The sequence below is a fragment of the Haemaphysalis longicornis genome, unplaced genomic scaffold (genome assembly GCF_048455015.1).
Source record: "Haemaphysalis longicornis isolate Haplotype H1 unplaced genomic scaffold, Haemaphysalis longicornis Haplotype H1 scaffold_10, whole genome shotgun sequence".
In the NCBI taxonomy this organism is placed as follows: domain Eukaryota; kingdom Metazoa; phylum Arthropoda; class Arachnida; order Ixodida; family Ixodidae; genus Haemaphysalis; species Haemaphysalis longicornis.
Window position 1 is genome coordinate 56,207,074 of NW_027526204.1, and position 21,289 is coordinate 56,228,362.

The following is a 21,289-nucleotide window of genomic DNA, read 5'->3' on the forward strand; positions in this document are numbered from 1 at the left end:
AGCGCAAGCTTTTTCCTTTTTCTTTATTCTAGGCTCTTTTTCCCTTATCCCCATGCATCAGCAGAGACACATGTAGGTGATAATAAACATTGGGAAGTCTCTTTTTTTTAATCAATCGCCTTGCCCCTCTCTCCGTCAATCAGTCTTAACATGGGGCTGTAGCCTTCCTGCTCGAGTTGACAGCACCTCAAACCTACCTTAGTGGAACCACATACCGTGCCCCTTAAAATGATTCGTTCTTCACAAATAACGTTTCCACGTAGACTGCAATTTAACCTATCTAACAACCAGCTTCACTATTGTTTATATATTTGAGAAGCATTAAAACTCCGTAAAATCAGCGCAAAACATTCGAGATAATCAAAAGAGATCTTTTATGAGAACGTAACCCGAGTTAACATTTACAAAAAAAAACTGCCAGGGAAAAACACAGTCTAGTGATGGTTTCTTGAGCCGCGCTGTATTATTTTAACATATTACTTGCTTTGAGACCTCTGTCTGAACACTGGTACTTAATTCCGCTCTTTGACTAGACAAGATGACACTAAATAAGAAGCAGGTGACCACAACCTTGAGACTAGAAGGACAAATCATGAAGAATTACAATTGGCTGGCATCTGCGATTACCACTCGATCCTTTGGAGATCTTTTTAGTGCGTTTGCTGGGCAATGTAGAATTCTGTGCGACTTTATACACATGAGATTTTAAGATGCTCACGGACGAGCGCAAATGACATTTTTTTACTCTTTTCTTCCGCGGTCCTTGTTTCTGAATAAAGTAACGGTTCAACACAGTACTATGGTTACAATGCTTAAGGCGACAGACAAAAACAGCGAAATCCTATATTTAGAGACGAACAACACTGAAGCGCAAACAAAACGGCCGGTACTTCGGTTTTAAACCTAATGGTGCTAATAGCTCCTGTGTAGTTGTTGATCTGGTTATGTACGGCGCAAGTTATACAACTACTCCTGCTTGAGATCAGTTGAACCAACCAAACTTGATAACTTTCTTAGTGGCACAAGCCTTATAAAACGGGGGCTCTAAGGATGAAACCGATTTTCATACGATGCAGCAGTGTTTGGTGGTGTATAAATGTTTTTAATGACCGAATTTAGGCAGGGCAGGCGCTACTTCCTTTTAAATTATTCGAAGGTCAGTTATACCTTTCAGCTCAAATTGCCTTGGGACCTTTCTTTTTTGTAGCTGTAGTGTTCGGGTATTGGAGATAATGTTTTGTGTGCAATGGCTGATAAATATTGACAAACATCCATGTAGCAATCTTCATTACAAGAAGCAAAAAAAATCCAGCCAGTGTAAGCAAGAATAGGTAGGGTAGAAAAACACAAAAGTCACGTGGACCAAGGGCAACAAGCAGCTTTGTTGCTCTATATTCGGAATTTATTTCACAGTGCTCGATGTTCCGTTGCAAATTTTGGGGTCGAAGTCTGCGTATCCGTCACCGCAAGTCTCGTGAAAGGCATCGAGGCACGCCTGAGGAATCCTTGTGGCCATCCCCCGCTTCATCCACAATGCGCAGACTGAAAAAGGCGAAAGGAGAAGACATCCGCGATTCTGAGTCGTAATATTTTCTTTGACGACCACGGATTTTTAACGCGAGTCAGATTCTCAAGGAAGAAAATAAAAGAAATATTGCACATGATGTGTAGCTTCGGTTGTTCTTTACTATTGGTTAAGTGATCTCGCTCCCGAAGAAAAAAAATTTAAAATGGAAAAGATTCTTCTTATTCTTCAGCCCCCACATTAGGGTAATTTCATTTCATTACACTATGTAACGGTTTTAAAATATATACGGAGAACAAGAACAGAGCGTTCTTGCAGAATGGGTGCTGTCATTGCTCGCTGAAGGAACGGAATAGGTTAGTTTCTACGCTGACATTCTTCGATATCACTCAATAATGTAAGAGTGCGAGTTGGAACTGCGGAATGCATCATGTCTTCATACGTCAAGAGTCAGATTTGGCGATGAGGAATGATCACCTTTATGCATCGTGCGAATGTAGAGGAGCGGACTGCCACATGAGGGACAGGTAGAAGTTGTCACCTAGCTGTATGTGCACGAGCTTACCTAAGCGCTCTGCTTTTCTGCACTATGCGTGCGAGTAACGTTGGTAGAAGGAGCAGAAGTTCGAACCACTGCTGTAAACGTGAAGAGTAGGCGTACGCCTCTATACCAAGGCGGAGCCATTTCCGCAGGCAATGGAAGCACAATTTTAAAGAGCAAAGAGTAGCTGTGCGCCTCTCAGTCGGTGGTACTTTTTTAGGCCATAGCCGGACTGTAAAACTTGAAAAGGTGTAAACTGTATGGGAACGTTAAATTGGTTTCTTAGAATTATCCTCTAAAAGTGAGATACTTATATATTCGCTATATTATTCTCAGATGCTTATTCAATGTTTGAAATAGCATAAAATTCGCTCAGAGTTTCAGCGATTGAGCAGCTCTCTTGTCTGTGGCAAGGGTTAAATTATTCAGTCATTAAAAATTTTGCCACACGCGTTGTTAACGTATCTCAATAAAAACAGCCCAGTTCAGGCTATAATAATTCTGGCTGAGAACCAGGATGGCCCACTCATTTCACAACACCAATAAAAAGAACGTTTATTTTGATCGATTGTTTCCAACGCTTCAAGTAACCAATGATGAAGGCATAAGGAATTTATTATGACACCGTAGTCACGGTCCATAAGAAAATGCGGCATAGCTCGTCAAATAAATCGTGATTTCAAGATTACGTGCGAACACTTTTCTTACCGGTGTCCGGTGGATAAGATCCGATAGTCACCATACAGCTGCTGTAGTCGCTGTAACTGAAGTAGCCGGTGTAGTTATGACAAGTGTCTGTAAAGCAAAAATAGTTCCTATAAAAAGTTGGATTCTTGAAGAAAGCTTAAAGTAACTTATTACATAAGCAGTACGCAGTAGAATGTTTCTGCATCCGCTTCTTTAAAGCATTAACAAGGTCGTATGTTTTTTAATATAGACGTGCAGGTTGTATTCACTGGCGTGTCCCGCACGCGGGCAACCATGTGCGTGCGCCGACATTTTGTTGCCCAAGCGTCTGTGGTGCTACTTCGACTCCGCACTGGATACTTCGGGATCCACAAGGTGGCAGTACTTGTCCGTGGTGACGAAAAAGCCCAGCACATGAATACAGTGAGATATTCAATGTTCCAAACTGTGCCCCAACGAACGTGGACTAATACCTCGACGCCAAATACTATCACGTGCCGCACCCTACGATCTACCTATCGCCAGACACGGTTAAAATATTCGCACGACAATGTAGACCGGTAAAAACTTCGGAGCCTACCATTGCGTGCGTCGTGATCGTCCAGGTCACGGGCTCATGCAAGTGAAGGCCGATTGCCACTCAAGGCTTGTCACCTGTTCAAAGGCAACAACTGATATATTCTTGCTGAAAATTTTGACGCGCCCACGCCAAACTTAAGTGATTGGTTCAATGGTCGCTGGCGATTCGCCAGCCATTGTGCCGGTTGGGCAGTGCGACCACGGCATGGCTCGGGAGACTGCCTCACATCCACTGGATGCTTCACTACCATCGTAATAAAACGGCGTAAGCATGAACCATTTTATAAACCATAATTTGGTTTCTAACAGAAGTTTTATGTAGCTGATCGTAATGTGTTGCGCGTAGCACGTAACACGTTAAAAATACCAAGAAAATGCCCAGCGCTCCTGATCGCGTGCCTCGTGGCGACCGGCGAGCGTGCCCGGCATGCCCAGTGGCTTCAGCAAAGCAAAAAAACTCGCGAAACCACGAGTAGCGAGAAAATACCGGTCAGCAAGAAATTGCGATCGCTCGTGAGCGCGTGCCTCGCGGCGTCCGCCCAGAGCCTCTGGCTCGCGCAGTGGTTATGCGTCTTTCACTACTCACATAGAAACAAATCCTGCAACGTCGCAAGCGGCTATGACTACTACTAGAACAGTGCAAAGCGACGACGGAACATATAAATAAAAAATTTCAATCTTCTAGATATGCGGGGTAATGAGTCCTTCACTGCTCACGTACAAATAAATCCTAAAGCTTCGACGGTTCAAGCCTTGAGCGATTGGCGCAAGCTTCCCCAGTTTTTTTACTCAACTACGCGTTGGAGGACACATGTGGTGACATGCGTGGTTGCAGGCAACCGAAGCACTGGCCTCTCGCGTGCCGCGTCTCTTTCGTTCGCAGCCGCGGTTTTATTCTCCGTGGATAGGAAGAGCTCGGGGGCAAGTAGAGCGCCACCGCATAATATGAGTGCGAGTAATAATAGATCGTTGACGCTAGCGCTTACTATCGGGTTGAAACGCGCAGACGATACCCGCTGCTGTTTGCGAGATGTGGGCGCAAAGCGGATGTGCGGGCACTTTTAAGGCGCTTTTCAGTGTCGTCAAGCAAAGACATTGCCAGCTAAACTATTCAGCGAATTACACTTCATAGTATCTAATTTTATGTCCAGTATGCAGCCGACAACGAAGCTCATGTGCACCCCACGTGCTTGAAGCAGCACCCTCGTTGAAAATATGTTCCTGCGTTACACAAAAACTTAAGACGTAGCCAGTTATGTTGACGCTGCCCCCCACCCACCTCCACCAATATATCTTATACAGGAAAAGCACGTTCATTCGAAACTGGGTCTTTTTAACGCATTAAACAAACTCCGTTGACTGCCATTTGAGGTAGTTGGCAGTATTTGGAGCTTGCAAGGACTGAGGCTTGGGCATGTTGGCTACAGGTTGGGCATGTTGGTCCTTCAAGTATTTGGAGCATACATTATGTTGTAAATACCTATGGGAGCGTAATATGTGCTGCAGTAGGTGCCATGTTGTGGTTTTGGTTATGCATAGGCTACAAATAAAGTTGCCTTATTGTCGATATGTCAGTGTAAACTGAAATTGAGTAATCATCACTGCTAGTCTGCATATGAAATGGCACTCGGGCGCTTCCGAACACCAGGAGCAACGTGGTTCTGCGACGCCGACGTGAGGCATGGAACACATAATATTTCTTACCGCCATCCATATAGTACCAGGGCTGGTCTAAAGAATTTCCAAACTGCATATCCATTCTTACAGATTTCCTGAAAAAAAAAGAATCCGCAATTGTGCGCTTTGTTTTATTAAATTTAAATGAGCATAGCAAGAAAAAAAACGAAGTCATAAGAGATTTCAACCTTATTATAAGAGCCATAGATTGACTTATCTTACATACGTCTGTGTATGCATTCACCGGAGACACGGTGATGATCTTCACGTTACCTTACATAGTCGCGCTAAACGAAGCGGAAAAGCCCGCCGAAGAACAATGCAAAGTCATTGGCACCCAGGTTTTCTCTTATTGGAAAAAGAAAGGCTGGCGAAACTTTGTAACTACACTAACAATAAAAATAAAGATATTGGGGTTAATTTAGCATTGGATAGCGCGTGACATCCCCTGTTCTATAGTAATCAGGTGCAACATGAACAGACGTGCTCACATTGTGAAGTCCCACCGCAAACAGGCAGCGGCAGGTGGGGAACGAGCAATTTGAATGGCCACATCTGAGTAAAGTTAGTCACCTGCTGACAAAAAACGCAACAGAAAGTTGGCCGCAGACCTGTTTTACGTTTGCAGTAGTTACTTCGCATGTGCGGTGCGGCTTTGAAATGAATCACCAGAACTACAATGGGTTCCTTCAACGACTACGCTTTTAGTTTATTGCAGGCGCTGGTGGTATGCGCTTTCTGGTGCGTTGTTCAATTTCGCGGTTTTTTCTGCTATTACACCGTTTGTATCAACCAGTGAAACCAGCACACGGAGGAAGCAAGTGCAATCTTGTGAATTTGTCATTGGGCAAATGGGTCTCCTGCATTAGCACGTGGATATGGTAATATCTCACCTATCTGCCATTTTCTAATAACCCTAATGAAAAAGAGACGTTAATGGAGCAGCCTAGAATGGAAAGCAAAGAAGTAAAGGAAGACGAGAATCACCGGAAGCCAGGTACATTCGTAGCGGCCTGATGTATATATATATATATATATGGTTATTTTTTCTTCTGTCCTGGATTTCGACTCCTTTCCTCAATAAGTTACACCGGTGCCTCCATCGCATATTTCTGTAGGGTGGTCGCCTAAGTCACGAAATAGGCACTTTGACTCGTATCAGAGGATAGAAGTTAATAGGCGTTCGCTAATTGCTTGGCATTGTTAGCTGCATCGGGAACATCGTGTTATCACTTACGTTGTTGCTGTTCTTGTTCTGCAATTTTTTTAATTGGCCCGCATGTATTGTTGTATGCAGTATACGCCTCGAGCTTCGCGATCGCTGCGCCGCCTGCCGCCGCTTCTCAGCGGCGTTGACGGGATTTGCGCTGCGTGGCTGATAGGGGCTCGTGCAGTGTTTTGGTTCTGATTTGCTTCTTTTCGCCTTCCCACGCCCTAAAAAATTTGTTATGATGACGTCTATAGGCAAAGAGTACGTTTAGGTCACTTAAAAAGCAGTTGCGTCTTCGTAGAGTACGCGATCGCCTGCAAGAGCTACCAGGGGACGCGGTTCCTCGCACTTCATCGCCGCTCTTTCGGGCGTCGGCGACGGTAGCAGCATATCACCACTGTCACCTCCAAATACGTCAAGCACAAATGAATTCTACTGTCGCCACGTTTAGACCTGATACTGGCGCAGTGAGAGGTTGGCTTCATTTTGCTGCGTAGAAAACGAATGCGGCTTCGTTTCTAATATATACGTGGGAGAAAATTATGTTTCGGGGATATGATTACCCAATCCCGGACAATAACTTATGAATTTTATAAGAATATAAACAATGCGAAAATGTTAAGTATATTCTAAGTCTGTGCGTCGTTAAATATTTTCCAACACACGCCTTATAGCAAGAACCAAGGCACGTTAATGAAACCACGGAAAAATAAATGCTGTGCAAGCGCGGAAGAAACATAATAGCTCTAATGGAAATGAAAAAAAAAATAGTGCACCTACTGACATGCTAAAGATGTTCGTAGACCAACTACACCAGAAAAACTACACGCGAAATCCACTGCTATTTCGCGAAACATATGTGGGTGGGAGGGGACAATGACGCTGTGTACAAATGCGGAGCGGAATCAAGCAATGAACTTTTTAGTAATCACATACACAAATCTCGCATTCACCGTCCTTTTGTTTTTCGACTTCAACGAACAGCAGATAGAACGGTGGACGCATTTTGGAAGTATACAGGGCAGGTAGTTCAACAAGCGATGAAAGGGGTCGTTGTAAGAGTGAGGCATGTGATAAGGCCCTTTGATTTCCGTTTCTGCTTTATTCTACAGGCTCCCTGTGCCATATGACGATATTTCGAAGAAGCATTTAGTCACGGACGTGGATTATATTCTAAGAGTGCCTCCGCGCTGCTCGCAGAGGATATATATCAGATGACTGTTTGCGGGTGCTCCCCTCACGACAAGACGGCTTTGTCGTGTGCTGATCCCCGAGTATAATTAGCAATGCCCATGGTACTTGTTGAATATTCCTGGAATTAACACACACTGGCTTGTAAATGGTGGTGATCAATATCAGAGGTATAATATTGGCAAACGCAACTGGCGTGCTGTCAGGTATGAGTGCTCCGCTGCTTATGTAACCGCACAAAACTGATTTGCATCGTAGTGTATAGCCGTAGCATGAACATCTGAGGAACCGGTGGTTACGGACCCACTGCTAGTAAACTCAGGGCAATGTAACTACAATCGGCTCCATCATACGCCGGTTCCGCGACGCTGGGCTGTGACACACACCTGGCGCTTATACAGACCGAATATACCACACGAAGATCGCGTCCGAAACATTTACACTCTTCTAAACACACCCCATTTGCGAACAGAGTGACTGCTCCACATAAACATGGATTTTAAACGCCAGCAAACGATAAATATCGGTCGTGAACGTGCCGCCAAAGCAGCGGCGAAAGTAGGGAGCTGGACGCGGACTCCCGCGGGTGCTTTCGAAACGGGCTGCTAGGGGGATTTCAGTGGCGCCCCTACAGGCCGCGCTCGAGGCGTATACGTAATTGCTAACATTGTGCATACTTTTCACTTCTGTCGCCGAAGGCTATTTTCTGCCAACGAACAACAACACAAAGAATGCTCATCAGTTCGGTGCCTACAGCGTCGTCGTAAAATACAGGTCAAGGTTATTATGGTCGCTACCCAAGCTCGCTGGCTTCCACAAACAAGTCACACCTGAGAGATAATGCCAACACGCTAGGTCCGGCGAACTTGAGGAAAACCGGAGAAGCTGAAGAAAAAACAAACGCTCATTCCTGTCATAAGTACAGAAGTGAGGAAGTTCCAAGCGTCTTAGGTGCATAAATTTGTCGTGGCCTAGAGTCATCCTTGATGCGGAGGCCTTGAATCCCCACCAATAAAGATAAGCCAATGGGATGTGCCCTCGCTTGTTACGATTTCCAGCAAAGCCGAACACGAATGACACGGCCAGTAGTGGGGACGCGCGCTATAGGCACAACCAGAGAAGCAGCTCTTTTTTTACCGCAGCACCCTTCTCTGAATGTTATAGCCAACTTGAAAGTTAGACGGTTGTTTTAGAAGGATACTGAAAACACGCAGCTTTTCTGTGTGGCTTTGTATGTGCGACTGCGGTCTGTTATTGTTCCAGACATAACCGTTGCAGAAATCAATTCCGGGTAAGGCATTCGTTTTTTGAGCTATGCAGACACTGCGCCCTCTTACTTTTGCCGAGACTTTCCTCAAGCTAATAAAATTTTTGTGGCAAGCCCCAGCATATTTATTGTAATGTTAAATCGGGGAGTGCAGTCGCAGGTGCTCTGAATAAGAAATATAGCATATACAGTATCGCTGCCCAAGGCGTGGTTAGTGTTGGTAGTTTTAGTGCATCTTTACGAATAAATGAGCGTTGCTCACAGCTTGATGAACTTCCAGACGCTCCTGGTTTTAATTCTGCATGAGGAGGAGTCAACGCAAGGTAACCCGCAATAACTATAATCTAAGAGACATTCGTTGAGCGCGTCTTGGCGGGACGACTGGGCAGGCTTCGCAATATGTTTCCAATGCCTAGTAACGTAGATTTCTCTCTTCCAGGCGAGTAGTATTGTTAGGTCTCTTGAATACGAGGCCGTAATGAAGACGACGAATTCATTTTCGTACAGCTGTCGGTATGGCCCCCCATCGTCAAAGGTGGCATGATGGACACTCATCTTGGAAGATCCGGGTAACACCATCCTCGTTGGTAGCTGGAAGGTGGACCGGATTGAAAGAGGCAGGTGCTGAGAAAATTGAGACAAGTTCGGAAAGTACGTGTCGCCCTTTGAATGAGGTTTTAAGAAGCTGTGGTCTGCAATACCGAGAATATCGGATTTGCGCAGTAACCAACGACACTTCAAGACCACGTCCTTTCCTGCGGCCACATTTCTGTTTGAAATGATTGCCATCGGTGTTGACTTCGGACAGGATGATCAATTGGGACGCTGTGGCAGATGGTTATCACGAATGATGTATTTGATTCTTAGATCCTGGGCTGACGGATTACACATCTAGCGCACAGAGACGCTGTGAGATTAGGAATAGAGACGAGGCCCGTTCGTCTGTTACCAAGATATCAGGGCAGAAGCTGGTTATGCGTCTCGCATTGACTGATGTCTACGAACACGTCGGAAGTGGCGCAGAGGGAACAGCAGACACGAGTGCTACATAAAAAGTAGACATGTTTATGCCGGGGCTCCAGTGAAGGGTAGGTAATATCAGTGGGACTGTACAGCGCTTGAAATACTTTAATAAACGTTCCCCACCGAAATTCACTTGATGTGTTGGTGGTAGGTGAGAAAATTGTGGCCAAGTAGATAGAAAAATCCGATAGAGGTAATACGGATAGGGATATATAAGGTATTAAAATTTTGTTTCGGATTCATGGTTAGCATAAACGAAGCTGGCCGACCGTTTTAAGGGCCAATACCTGGCAGTTTTCATTTCGGTGAAACTGCTTTACTTGGCACTGCTTGTCCGCTGCTCCTGGACATCGGCGACGCCTCTTCCACAAGTTTTATACGCGTCGGTACCGTTGCTGCCTCTTTGACAAGTCGCCCAATCAGCTAGTAACAGCGCCAACGGCTTTATCAGCAGTTGCACTTTTAACTGGTTAAGGGACGGACGCTTGGCGTCAGCTCGGAAAAAGAAGAGTGAAATTGAGAGAGTTTCAGCACTGCAAAGATGCGCGAATGGGCGTGAAAATTCGCCGCGTATCTGCTCACCTCACTGCAATTGTAGAAAGGCATAGTCGTGTGCCATCTCTTCCACGTGTATTGCCTGTCTTCTCTCCCCCCCTCATGTACCATGCCCTTCCCCTGTCTTTCGCTTCCCCCCCTGATAACTACGAAGAAGGTTTGCTAACCTCGATTCGAATTTCTTGCGTTCCACAGCTCGCACCATCTACCGCAACAGTTTGTTACTGTTCAACTTGGGACACGGCTAGGCTCATGAGCTGTGTGTATTTTTTTGTAAAAATATTGGTCCAAACATTTTCTTGCTTTACCTCCCAGGTATCAAGCACACATTTCTTTGCCAATAAAACTAGGCTGCGAGTACCAGTTTAGTTCTGCAATGACGTTTTGTTTCAAATGTTCCTAACGTATTTTGCTGAACCACAGTCCATCAATATATACCAGTTGCAAAATTCCGTTTCCGAATCCGAAAGTTTGCAACAAACAATTAAAAGGAACAGTTGGTACATTGTACATTTGAGTGCACCGATTGAGGTTTTTATTCACAAAGCACACAATGTAAAAACAGCCCGGTACCAATGTTCACCAAGCCACTTAACCAAACGAGATCAGCCGAAGCCAGTTTTGCAACAGCGTTTTCTGGCAATCCTTTGCCACGCCAGATCGTTTCTGCCACCTATACTGTTCTTCGTCTCCTCGAGTGTTTGGCGTGTCTTGCTTGCTTTATTGTGCGATATATATTAAATATCAGCGCCTTCGCAGTCTCTGTTGTCCACAGCACGTGCTTTGCTTCGGTCGACGCGCTGCACTCTGCCATCGCTGTGGTCGCGGTTGACGCATGTTAGTAGTTTAAGGGCCCAAACATAATTGGGCAGCCGAAGTTGGGGAAGGCCATGGTTAGCGGGCTAACTGAAGTTTGCCCTGCCACCCGACTACGGATAAGCATAAGTGCGGTTAGGTTAGCCGCGGTTAAGGGTGCTCCTATAACTAAGATATTAGACGTCGACTCCTTACAGCGCAATGTGTCCTGCCTGCTGTCCTCAGTGGTAGAGCGGTGAGGGTTGGTGTGTTCCACCTACTGTAACATACTCACGACGCAGTTGGGAAACGGACAACCCTATGTTTGTCCGCTAGAATGAAGTTCCAGTGGTTTCAAAGTTATTTTCAGCTAGTTGGTTAGGAAATATGCCCTATCGCAAATTCCACGCAAATGTCTGTCGCTTCGTCCATTCCGTGGACTGCACCAAGCTTAGCCGGTCTGCCTTGTTTACACAACAGAAAGACACTGAATTATTATAACAAATTAAATTGCAGTTATTGCACCCACTTCTAAACAATTATATAGCTTTTTATTAGTCGTCCACGCAGGCGTTTTTTCCAACGGCGGAAAGAACCTTAGTTTGCTTATCTTGTATGTTGAGCGGCTTTCACTACGGCGGATTTTAATGTGAGCCTTCCAAGGAAGATTTAATTAAAATTTTCCGCCCCAACTGTCGAGTGGACACACATAATACCTGCATACCTGCCGAATAATTGTGGGAATAACCAGTGTCCGCTCACGTGCCCGTGCGGGTTATTTCGTGGTCAGTTTATATCCCCCCTCATTCTTCCTCTTTGATGTTCCTTGCACTTCTTGTAACTTTGCCTTGAGATATATAATAAATACTTCTTTTTTACACTCCTCGTTACAAACATAAGATATCATTGACACACAATCAGCTGACAAATTTCTTTGGGAAATCATCGTCATTATCCTTGTCGCGTGGTGAGAAGAACCCATACCCGAAGTGGGATTGGCTCGAGAAGAAAATGATGAAAGAACAGACGAAGAGAAAGAAGAATCAGCGTACGGGATGGCGAGAAGGATTTGGAAGTGGCCAATGGAGAAGAAACACAGGGTGATCGAAGAGGAGGAGGGGGTTACCTTGACCAGCAAATGGGAGCTCACACGGTAGAATGCGAGGTGAAGAGGAGGACGACGAAGGTGGAGTGCAGAGAGTGGAACGAGGTCTTGGAGGAACGGTGGCAAGTTCGGGCCGTGACCAACAACGCACCAGCGGCATCGCACCGATTGGCAGCGGGCAGCTCGGAACCACCGATTACCAGCGGCTTCGCTCTGCTGGCCTCCTGCTGATCGGCGGTATCGCACCGCCGGCGACCCGTCGGGCCGTGCCCCACGACGCACCAGCGGCATCGCACCGTGAGGCAGCGGGCAGCTCGGGACCACTTGTTACCAGTAGCTTCGCACTGCTGGCCTCTTGCTGAGCCGCGCTGCTCAGTGAATCCGGGGCATCGCACCACGGTAATCCGGACCACCGACGACCAGCATGGGCCATCGCGACGTGCTGCGTAACGCGGAAGCCTACCCGCCGGGCCACGCCATCGGCATCGCAGCGGCTTCGACGTGCTGCAGAGTAGGACTTGTTTGACTTCGGCGTAGACAGTTCATGTATTATAGTGACGTTTTGGCTACATTTTTGGAGTGTGAGGTCGTGCCGGTTTTTTAAGTGCGAATGCACTTCTTAAGCGAGCCTGAAGCGTCCGCCGCCGTCCGCATAGCAACAGCTGCGGGTGCGCGCGCTCCTTGTCTTCCTTGGCAACGGGGGGAGATGGGCGCGCGCTGCCTGGCCGCTGACATGGCACATACCCACGTGGGGGATTGGCCAAGAATCTCCTCGTCTTCCTTGGCAACGGGGGGAGATGGGCGCGCGCTGCCTGGCCGCTGACATGGCACATACCAACGTGGGGGATTGACCAAGAATCGGGCGTGAGAAGGGCTAATGCACCCGCTTATGCACTTCTTAAGCGAGCCTGAAGCGTCCGCCGCCGTCCGCATAGCAACAGCTGCGGGTGCGCGCGCTCCTCGTCTTCCTTGGCAACGGGGGGAGATGGGCGCGCGCTGCCTGGCCGCTGACATGGCACATACCCACGTGGGGGATTGGCCAGGAATCTCCTCGTCTTCCTTGGCAACGGGGGGAGATGGGCGCACGCTGCCTGGCCGCTGACATGGCACATACCCACGTGGGGGATTGGCCAAGAATCGGGCGTGAGAAGGGCTAATGCACCCGCTTAAAGGAGTACTGACACGAAATTTCAAAGCTGAGATCCGCTCTAGCAATCAAGTACAACGGCAACACAAATAGGTGTCTGTGAATAAATGCATCTTTCTTTCTTTGTAGTTGTGTGAGTGTGTGTGATCTCTCTTTCGTGAACATTACCGAACCGCGCAAATTCAACCAGTGCATTCGCACTTTCACATTCTTCCCCTCGGGGAAATGCGGGGAATTTTTCTGTTTAGTGTGATATATGTGTGCTCAATCGCTATGATTCCGTTCGTTTGAGTTGTTTTGTTTTGTAAATATATTGCGCGGAAATCCAATGCTTCAAACCGAGCCTCATTTCTCTGCCGCGTGAGACGCGTGACAATCCTTCACAGCGCAATAGAATCAGCCTCACAAAGACTTTTTCTCCTACAGATTTCAAAACACTCCGGTGACGGAGTTTAAGGTGAATTCTGTGCGCCAAAGCACATGAAACACTTGCGTTCATTCCCTCCATAAAGTCTGTGGTATCCTGCTAATGCGTCGGCCGTCTCTCGGTGTCCTTTCTGTTAAACGGTTCGTTCACCAGGTGTCCGTCTTTCGCTTCACAAAACCCATAAATTCCTACTTTTTGCGCCTATTCTAACTTAAATTCCCCAAAGCCGGAGTTTGTTACCTTCTATATATTGGTGTTTTATTATACATGAGTTTGAACCATAACATTCTCATTTATTTACCTTATTGATGCGGCTAAGCTTTTTTCGCGATATCTTTTAAGACCACGTGTTTTCTTTATTAAAGAGCTGAAGCCTACGTTGATTGCATATATATCTGTTCAGTGACAAATGTAGTTTTCCACTCACGACGAACGAATTTTTTAATAACAAAGCCAGCCCACCTACGCAGCACTTAAAAAATGTTAGTAATAGCAGTGCCCACTGACTTCAAAAAGAAAACAGCAATACTTACTGCCGTGTGCCGTTGAGACCGCGGAAGTTCCACATGTACTTCACTTCTTTTGTGGTGGTATTGTAGAGAATGCGGGTAGCGTCAGAACAGAGGTACGTAGGGGACTGGTTCGATGTGTAAGCCGCAACAACATCCGGAAGTTTCCCCATTACCTGCATGAAAACGGGTGTCGTCATATTCAGTGGCTGTGATGCCCCGCCGAATGCATCGGTTTCTACATTCAGGAAGAAATATTGGGTGCACCCTCCATGAACCTGTGATTTCGAAACTTTGAGATTTCGAAACAAATTATTACTACGAATAAATTACTCAAACAGATGTATATAATAACCATAAGTTACTTCATAAATGCGCTGCCTGCAGGGACGTAAAGGACATGTTGGTTTTAATACTTCATCATATGTGCTCTTTCGTCGCTATCAAATTTACTCTTAAATTTAGTTATAGCCCCTGACGTGTTACCCCACTTGCTAATTTTGGACCAACGTGGCCAAGACGCGCCAAAGACGAAAGGCAGTAATTCAAGGAAGCAGGATTTCCCGCTCACTTATTCCAGAGTATATCATGGTTAAAAACAATTTCGCAAGGCCGGCGTGCGCTGGTATCTAGTAGGCGTAGCATCGTGTATAAATGGAAACCCATCTGACATTGCTCGCCCTAAGAAAATGTGTGTTGATGTGCTCCTTTCGTTATGAAAATCAAGCTCTGTTTTTGCTACTGCCTCAATTCCGAAACAATGTGGTTATCATCATCACCAGCAGCAGCGCCAACTAAATCCACTGCAGGACGAAGGGCCCTCCTGTCCCTCAACACACGAGACAATTCGTTCCCTTCGAGTTTAATTTCAATTAAATTACCCCCTCCCCTGATTTTGTTCCTCCATAGAGCAATTGGCTTTCCGCTTCTTCTAGACCCATTTCTTGATATCCACTCCGTCACCATGGTACTCCACCGGTGGTCATTTCGCCTAACTTTGTGGCCTGAAAACGCCTACTTTCCGTATTCGGATTATGATACTCTAATTTGTTCTCTGTTCCAGGAAGGTCTCTTACGCTTATCATTATATTGTTGGTATTGTCCAGCGATCTCGAAGCGTATCAATGTGAAAAAATTCAGCTACTGATGCCTAACTTTTCTTTTTCATTGAACAGCTAAAGAAAATGTAACCTAACCTAAATTCGATGCTAGAAAAGTAATTGATCTGAAGAAAGGCACGAACCAGATTTCATGTTCTCCACCAGAGCACGACCCTTGTTGGTCTTTGATTTTTAAAAGTGACAACCCTACGGCTGCGTCAAGCAACAAGGCCTCCAATAATGCTACACCGGCAAACTTCTCCAATAGATACTGCTAAGCACATTGACCTATGCTCTCGACCTATGACACACATTTACCTATGCACATTCACCTATGGCGTCGTTGTCCCCAATTCCTGGAAGCCCATGAAGCATGCATGGTGCACTCATTCGCGAAGTATTTCCACGAAGGATGCCTTGCGATTGTTTTACTCTTTTACTGATGAAAGAACACTGCAAATATGGCTCAGTAACTGAGGAGTTGTGCTCCTAAGCCCAAGGACGTGGGTTCGATCATGCCCGCGGCGGCCGCTGTTCTGATGAAGGCGCAAAGCAAAATCCCCTGTGTGTTCGAAAGTTAGGCGCAGGCTAAAGATCCCCCGGGGGTCAAAATTAACCCGGAGCCCTCCACTACGGTGACCCTCATCGCCTGTGCAGCGTCGGTGCATTAAACCTCATAATCAATCATGGAGTTCTTCAGCTACCTGAGTCCCTTCCTGGTTGTGGCAGCTGATGCATCCCCGCCGAAAGCAGAAAGCCTGCTTCCGAAAAGCCACCCGTAGAACCTAAGGTGAAGCCCCGTGTGCTAATTTATTTACATAGGGCACTCACAACCTGACGAAGGTTCCAGAAAGGTACGAAGTACCTGTAGCGCTCTCCGCCACAGACGGACGTCGCCACCCTGTGCACAAACATTCCTCGCATGACTAGAATTGAAGAAGGCCAAAGGAAGCATGTCGCGCGTCGCTTCCTGTGACGACACGGTAGTGTGATGATATCTAGTCTATGCGAAGCGACCTGTATCTGCCAGACAAGGAGGTGGGCGAGCGACAGGGCGTCCCAGAACAATTCTACCCGAAGCATAAGGATGTGCAGTCATTCCCCCACGCGTTTTGATAAATGGAAACGGGAACACTTCTTCGGACAGGTTACAATCGGCAAAAACGACAACACAGTGTCCATGGACCAGTTTAAAGCATTTTACATACGAAAAAAGGGAAAAAGTTGTGGCTCAGTGGCTAAGGCGTTGCGCTGCTAAGCACGAGGGAGCGGGTTCGATTCCCTGCCGCGGGGACCTCCTTCTAATGAAAATAAAAAGTAAAAACGCCAGTGTGTACCAGATTTTGCCGCAGCCTAAATATCCCCAGGTGGTGAAAGTTAATCCGGAGCCCACCACTACGGTGCGCCTCATCGTTTGCGTTGCGCCGGCACGTTCAACCCTACAATCAGATCAGCAACACTGTGGGGCAGCGATAGCAATTTTTAAAGGAAAAGCTCTTTCAAGCCTTCTCTCGAAAGGTCATTGATCACGCAGAATGTCTTTCTTGGCACAGGACGTTATTATGGGACGTTTTACGCCTCGGCACGTAATCCGCTGTGGACAGGCGTCTTGCTGACGCGCTCGTTTGGAGCCTCGCAGCTGCAGTACCGCGTTGCTAGGCAATTGACTCGTGTCTGCTTCGCCGATGCTTTGACCCTCAGCTTCACCATGGATGGGGTGCTTGCTGGGACGCCTGCGCGTGCGCTTCGGAAAAGCGACAGGCTGAATCTAATCTTCACGTAGATATAGCTAGACGGCATGGTGCAAAACAAAACAGCCATGTGTCGCACTTCTGCACAATATTCCAGGAATGGCGCACCCAAAACATCCGTCAGTTTTTGTCAACTTTTCACTGACATATGCCCACGTCCTCTTTTTGTCTACATTTTTGTTTCCGCATACAAATAACCCCTGCCACAAGAAATGAGTTTATATTAAACGACTCCTCGGAGAAATTGAGTTGGAACATAGCGCCTGTCTTGTTGTCGTTATTTTGTCTTTAAGATCTTTTTCTGTAAATTCATTGCACACGAATTCTTCGCACACGACGGCATAAGCACACTGAAACAAAAAGAAACACCCGTTCGTCTAACCACAACGATCGTTGAAACGCTCAGCTTCCTCTCGAGGAATCCCTTGTCGGTCGTTTGGTTTGTAGTGATCGACCAAGTTTTAGTTACGGGGATGGCCACCATCCATGTAACCAAGAAAGCTTCGCTTTAAATCCAAACTTCTGCGACCGCGACAGAATGGCGAAATCTGAAACACGTGAGCTTGACATCGCGAGGGACCCGAGTTCGATTCTAAACACAAGAGGCGTTTTTTTTTTTTTCTTGAGGCGTTCGATATGCGTTCGGTTATCACCAATATCGTTTAGTGAAAACAATTGTGCAAAGTTCGCTAGCCTGCAGTGGGTTTTCGTGACCGGACGGTCGCCATCAGCGAGGCATAGAAAGATACAATTTTTAAGCTGAACATTAATTAAAAACGTTTTCGACTTAACCCGCACTTTATGGCCTCGTATAAATAAAACGTTGCACATCTCCTTCCTTACTGCCAAGAAAAACGTGACCTTTTTTTGGCGCTAATGCGAATTCTTGTACCGTCAAATGCGTTGCGTTAGGCTGACACATCAATGTTTTTACAATTCATATTGCTCTCGTTTTACTGCCTAAAAATTCGGGCATTACTATTTCCCCTTGTGCCTTTCTAAATTGCAAGATGAGAGCTGTAAAGCCAATTATCTTTAGGGAGCCCTAAAGAAAATTACGGAGCGTCAAAGGTTCTTACAAGCTCGTGGGAGCCGAACTGCCTTGAAGCGACAGTCTGTTACCGTATTTAATACTTAACTCGATTGTCTTCTACTACATTTTTCATTAGTTTTATTCACTTTAGTCTCCACTCCCTATGTTTGGCTTTGTCATGCGCTAACTGGTTTACTGCTTGCGTAGGCTTACCTTGAATCCATCTACTGTCAGATCAACGACGGGTGGCGGGGTGGTTGCAGAGGGTGGAGCACAAAGGCGAAGCCACGGAAATATGAGGCAAAATATTTCTTTCACACGGATCATAGTGGAAAAACGCTCCCCAAGGATACTACACTAGTGTTGTCAGGACCTCGGCTAGTAAAATCGGTAAACAACCACGGCGCTTTGTCCGCAGCGTTACTTTTTAACCCGACGTGATTGACGGAAGCTTTATACGCTTGAAAATGAGACAGGGGCTGCTTCCTGCGTACTCGGAATTTTGACGACGCACAGCCTTCCGCTGCGTCCAGAAAACTCAGGGTCATTAACTTTCGGTTTAGAACATATCCATCACGCAGCAAAACTGTAATAATCGTTGTGCTTGCCTTCAGACGGAGATTTTAGGCTTCATCCTGTTTCCTTCCCCACCAGGCACAGCAGTTAAAGCTTTCTTAGCGCAAGTACATACAAAAACAATGTATTTGGAGTTTTATTGGCGATATAAAATGATGTTCATGAATTTTTACGATGATGAATGAACGTGCGCCGCACAGATTGAGGCTGTAGCAATGAAGTTTGCGATGCGTTTCTGATGGGAGCCATGACCCCGAAACAAAAGGCAGCCGGGTCGGAAGAGCAGAAAGCAACAATACACTTGTTGAAATACGCACACATTAGCCACGGTGCTTTTTTTATATAAAATTCCCCATTAATGCGCAAAATGGGCATGTTGCTCTTGGTGCGCGGATAGAATCGCTGCTATCGACGATGCGGAACTTAAAATGGGAACGGGAGCACGTAATGTTGGAGCTTATTTCCGTTGATTTTGCGCCTATTCGCGCTTCTGGGCCTGGCAAAGCGCCTTCAACTCATGCTCGTGTTCCTGCGAGCGAACGACACGCATCCATCCTGTAAAAACGTGAATGCACAACTGCTGATAATTGGGCTATCCCCGTTATCAGACGATGGCGTAACTTGTGAATAAAGCATTGATATTTACGAGGGGTGTAAAACTAGGGAAAGAGGCGTCGATGGTGGCAAGGAGGCGCGGAGAAGTGCTGCCGATTTAATCAGAGCCTCCGGGAGAGAAAACCAGGACCATAGCGGTATACAGCTTCGCTTTAATAAATACCATAAGCCACCACATCGCGCCATCATCAGTTCTATGCTAAAGTTTAGAAAGAAATAGAAAATATTGCCTGCCACATTACGTAACGACCGTCTGCATAGGGCATCATATGTTGAAGGGCGCGAAAGGCTGCGTCGTTTGAAAGTACTCAGACCTTTTTTTTTTTCCTCTGAATCCTTTTCCGCCCTCTTTATAACATGTCGACAGTATAAGTAGACGTAAAACTGCCAATATACAATGCAAGGAAAACATTATCTGTAACTGGTAGCAAGTGCCATTAAATACCGAAATGAACTGCTTTATCTTGTTTTTGTTTCCCCAAAACGCTTGCTGCATACTTTCAAGATAACCAATATTAATTTTATGTTTACTTTTCAATGTTTTGTACAGCAGTAAAAAGTAATTTATTTTCAAGAGTTCAATAACTGACTTGGTGAACAAAGGAAGTTGCTTTGTACAATATCTATTTTGCACATATGACCTCTGTGCTTGTGATAACCAAGCCTTCAAATCAATATACCGCTATCTTTCTATGCGAGTACGAAAATTGCGACGAAACACTAGAATTATCGCACACTCATTCCGAAAGAGTGTCATACCGCTCAGATTTTGGTTTTGACTCACCTATATAAGTGCATGAAGAATAAAACAAATCCAAAGAGCGCGAGCGCTTATATTTCACCTTTGCTCTACTCATTCCTTTCAAAGGTTTGTTTTTATCAGCTCCATCTTGATTTGACATTGAGCAGTATTTATCTTCGTTAAAGTACCACCTCCACCTCCTCTTTGCCTACCATGCCACATTGCTCCACAACATGTAGGTTATGTTCACTTTTTGTGTGCATGCTGCTAGCAAAGCTCGCCTAGCTGTCTGCCTAACGGGAGCAGCAGAGTCGAGTGGCTTCCAACAGCGAGTTGCTATAATTCGTCCATTAGCTTAAAAAGTAGAATACATGTGTCCCGACTTCAGGCGACATCAATGGTTATGCACCTGTGTGGTGGTTGGTCTAAAAAAGGGGTAGCTCTACTCTTTAGATAGCTGACTTTTGCAGTTGTCACGCCCCTAATCATATATGTGGATGCGAGGAACGCAAGATCAGTTTAAAAGACCAGATTAAAGTGCGACCTTAAAGCCTTGAGTGGTCGAACTACCCTCGGGACAACATAGGAAACATTTGGGCAGCCGGTAGAGCTCTGCACTGCTATCATCCTGGCTGCCTAGAACTCCTAGGGGGGGATTGGTGGTAGACACTGGAAATTTATTTAGAAACAATACTAACAGATACACTTGAGGATGTGTCACCAGCGCTGTCCATAAATCTCCGCAGCTGTGCCGTAATAAAACAGCTAAAACATAACTTGGAACCGGTGCGTACTGTGGCACCGGCGCCGGGGGGCGGGGGTACACCATGCTCCGGGGCTGGAAGAAGTGAACATTAGAAATTTCATGAGCTGTGCACTGTTTCTGAATATAAGTATAGTTCATTGGTGTAACGGTGGTCTTTGCTATTTGTTTACCTCTGAAGAACCGTGAGTGAACAATAACATTTTGATGCTGGCTCTTTCGGCATTGTGGAGGTAATCGCGTGAATTTGGGGGCCGAAATTCTCTGCAACAAAATTACGTTCTGTTATTGAGCTGAAGGCTATAAAAAACGTGTGACGAGATGAGTGGTATTCTCTCAGAAAGTTTTGTTTCTAGCGCCTTTATAAACTCAAAATGGCCTTATTGGTCAAAATTGCCGAATATATTGAATTGGAACGAGGCCCGGTGGGTTAGTTTTCGTAGTGGTTACTTTGTTGCTTGCTTAAAAAGT

At 46.0% G+C, this 21,289-nt stretch overlaps 1 protein-coding gene across 1 annotated transcript; it reads right to left on the minus strand.

Annotated features, from left to right (window-relative positions):
- Nucleotides 1–1,363: 1,363 nt before the first annotated feature.
- LOC144157743 (uncharacterized) lies at nucleotides 1,364–18,433 on the minus strand. Its single transcript, XM_077688516.1, has 5 exons — nucleotides 18,336–18,433; nucleotides 14,263–14,414; nucleotides 5,037–5,104; nucleotides 2,775–2,861; nucleotides 1,364–1,542 (listed from the first exon to the last, which is right to left on the minus strand). Exons 2-5 carry the CDS (start codon nucleotides 14,409–14,411, stop codon nucleotides 1,403–1,405), a joined length of 444 nt encoding a protein of 147 aa, XP_077544642.1. The 5' UTR covers nucleotides 14,412–14,414; nucleotides 18,336–18,433; the 3' UTR covers nucleotides 1,364–1,402.
- Nucleotides 18,434–21,289: the final 2,856 nt, after the last annotated feature.

Bases quoted from the DNA above. Each gene is read 5' to 3' on its own strand.
- LOC144157743 (XM_077688516.1), bottom strand. From the start codon at position 14,411: ATGGGGAAACTTCCGGATGTTGTTGCGGCTTACACATCGAACCAGTCC. The intron at 5,105-14,262 runs GTAAGTATTGCT...TTTTTTTTTCAG, and splicing joins GGTCTCAACGGCACACGGCA to GAAATCTGTAAGAATGGATA. The intron at 2,862-5,036 runs GTAAGAAATATT...TTTGCTTTACAG, and splicing joins CTGGTACTATATGGATGGCG to ACACTTGTCATAACTACACC.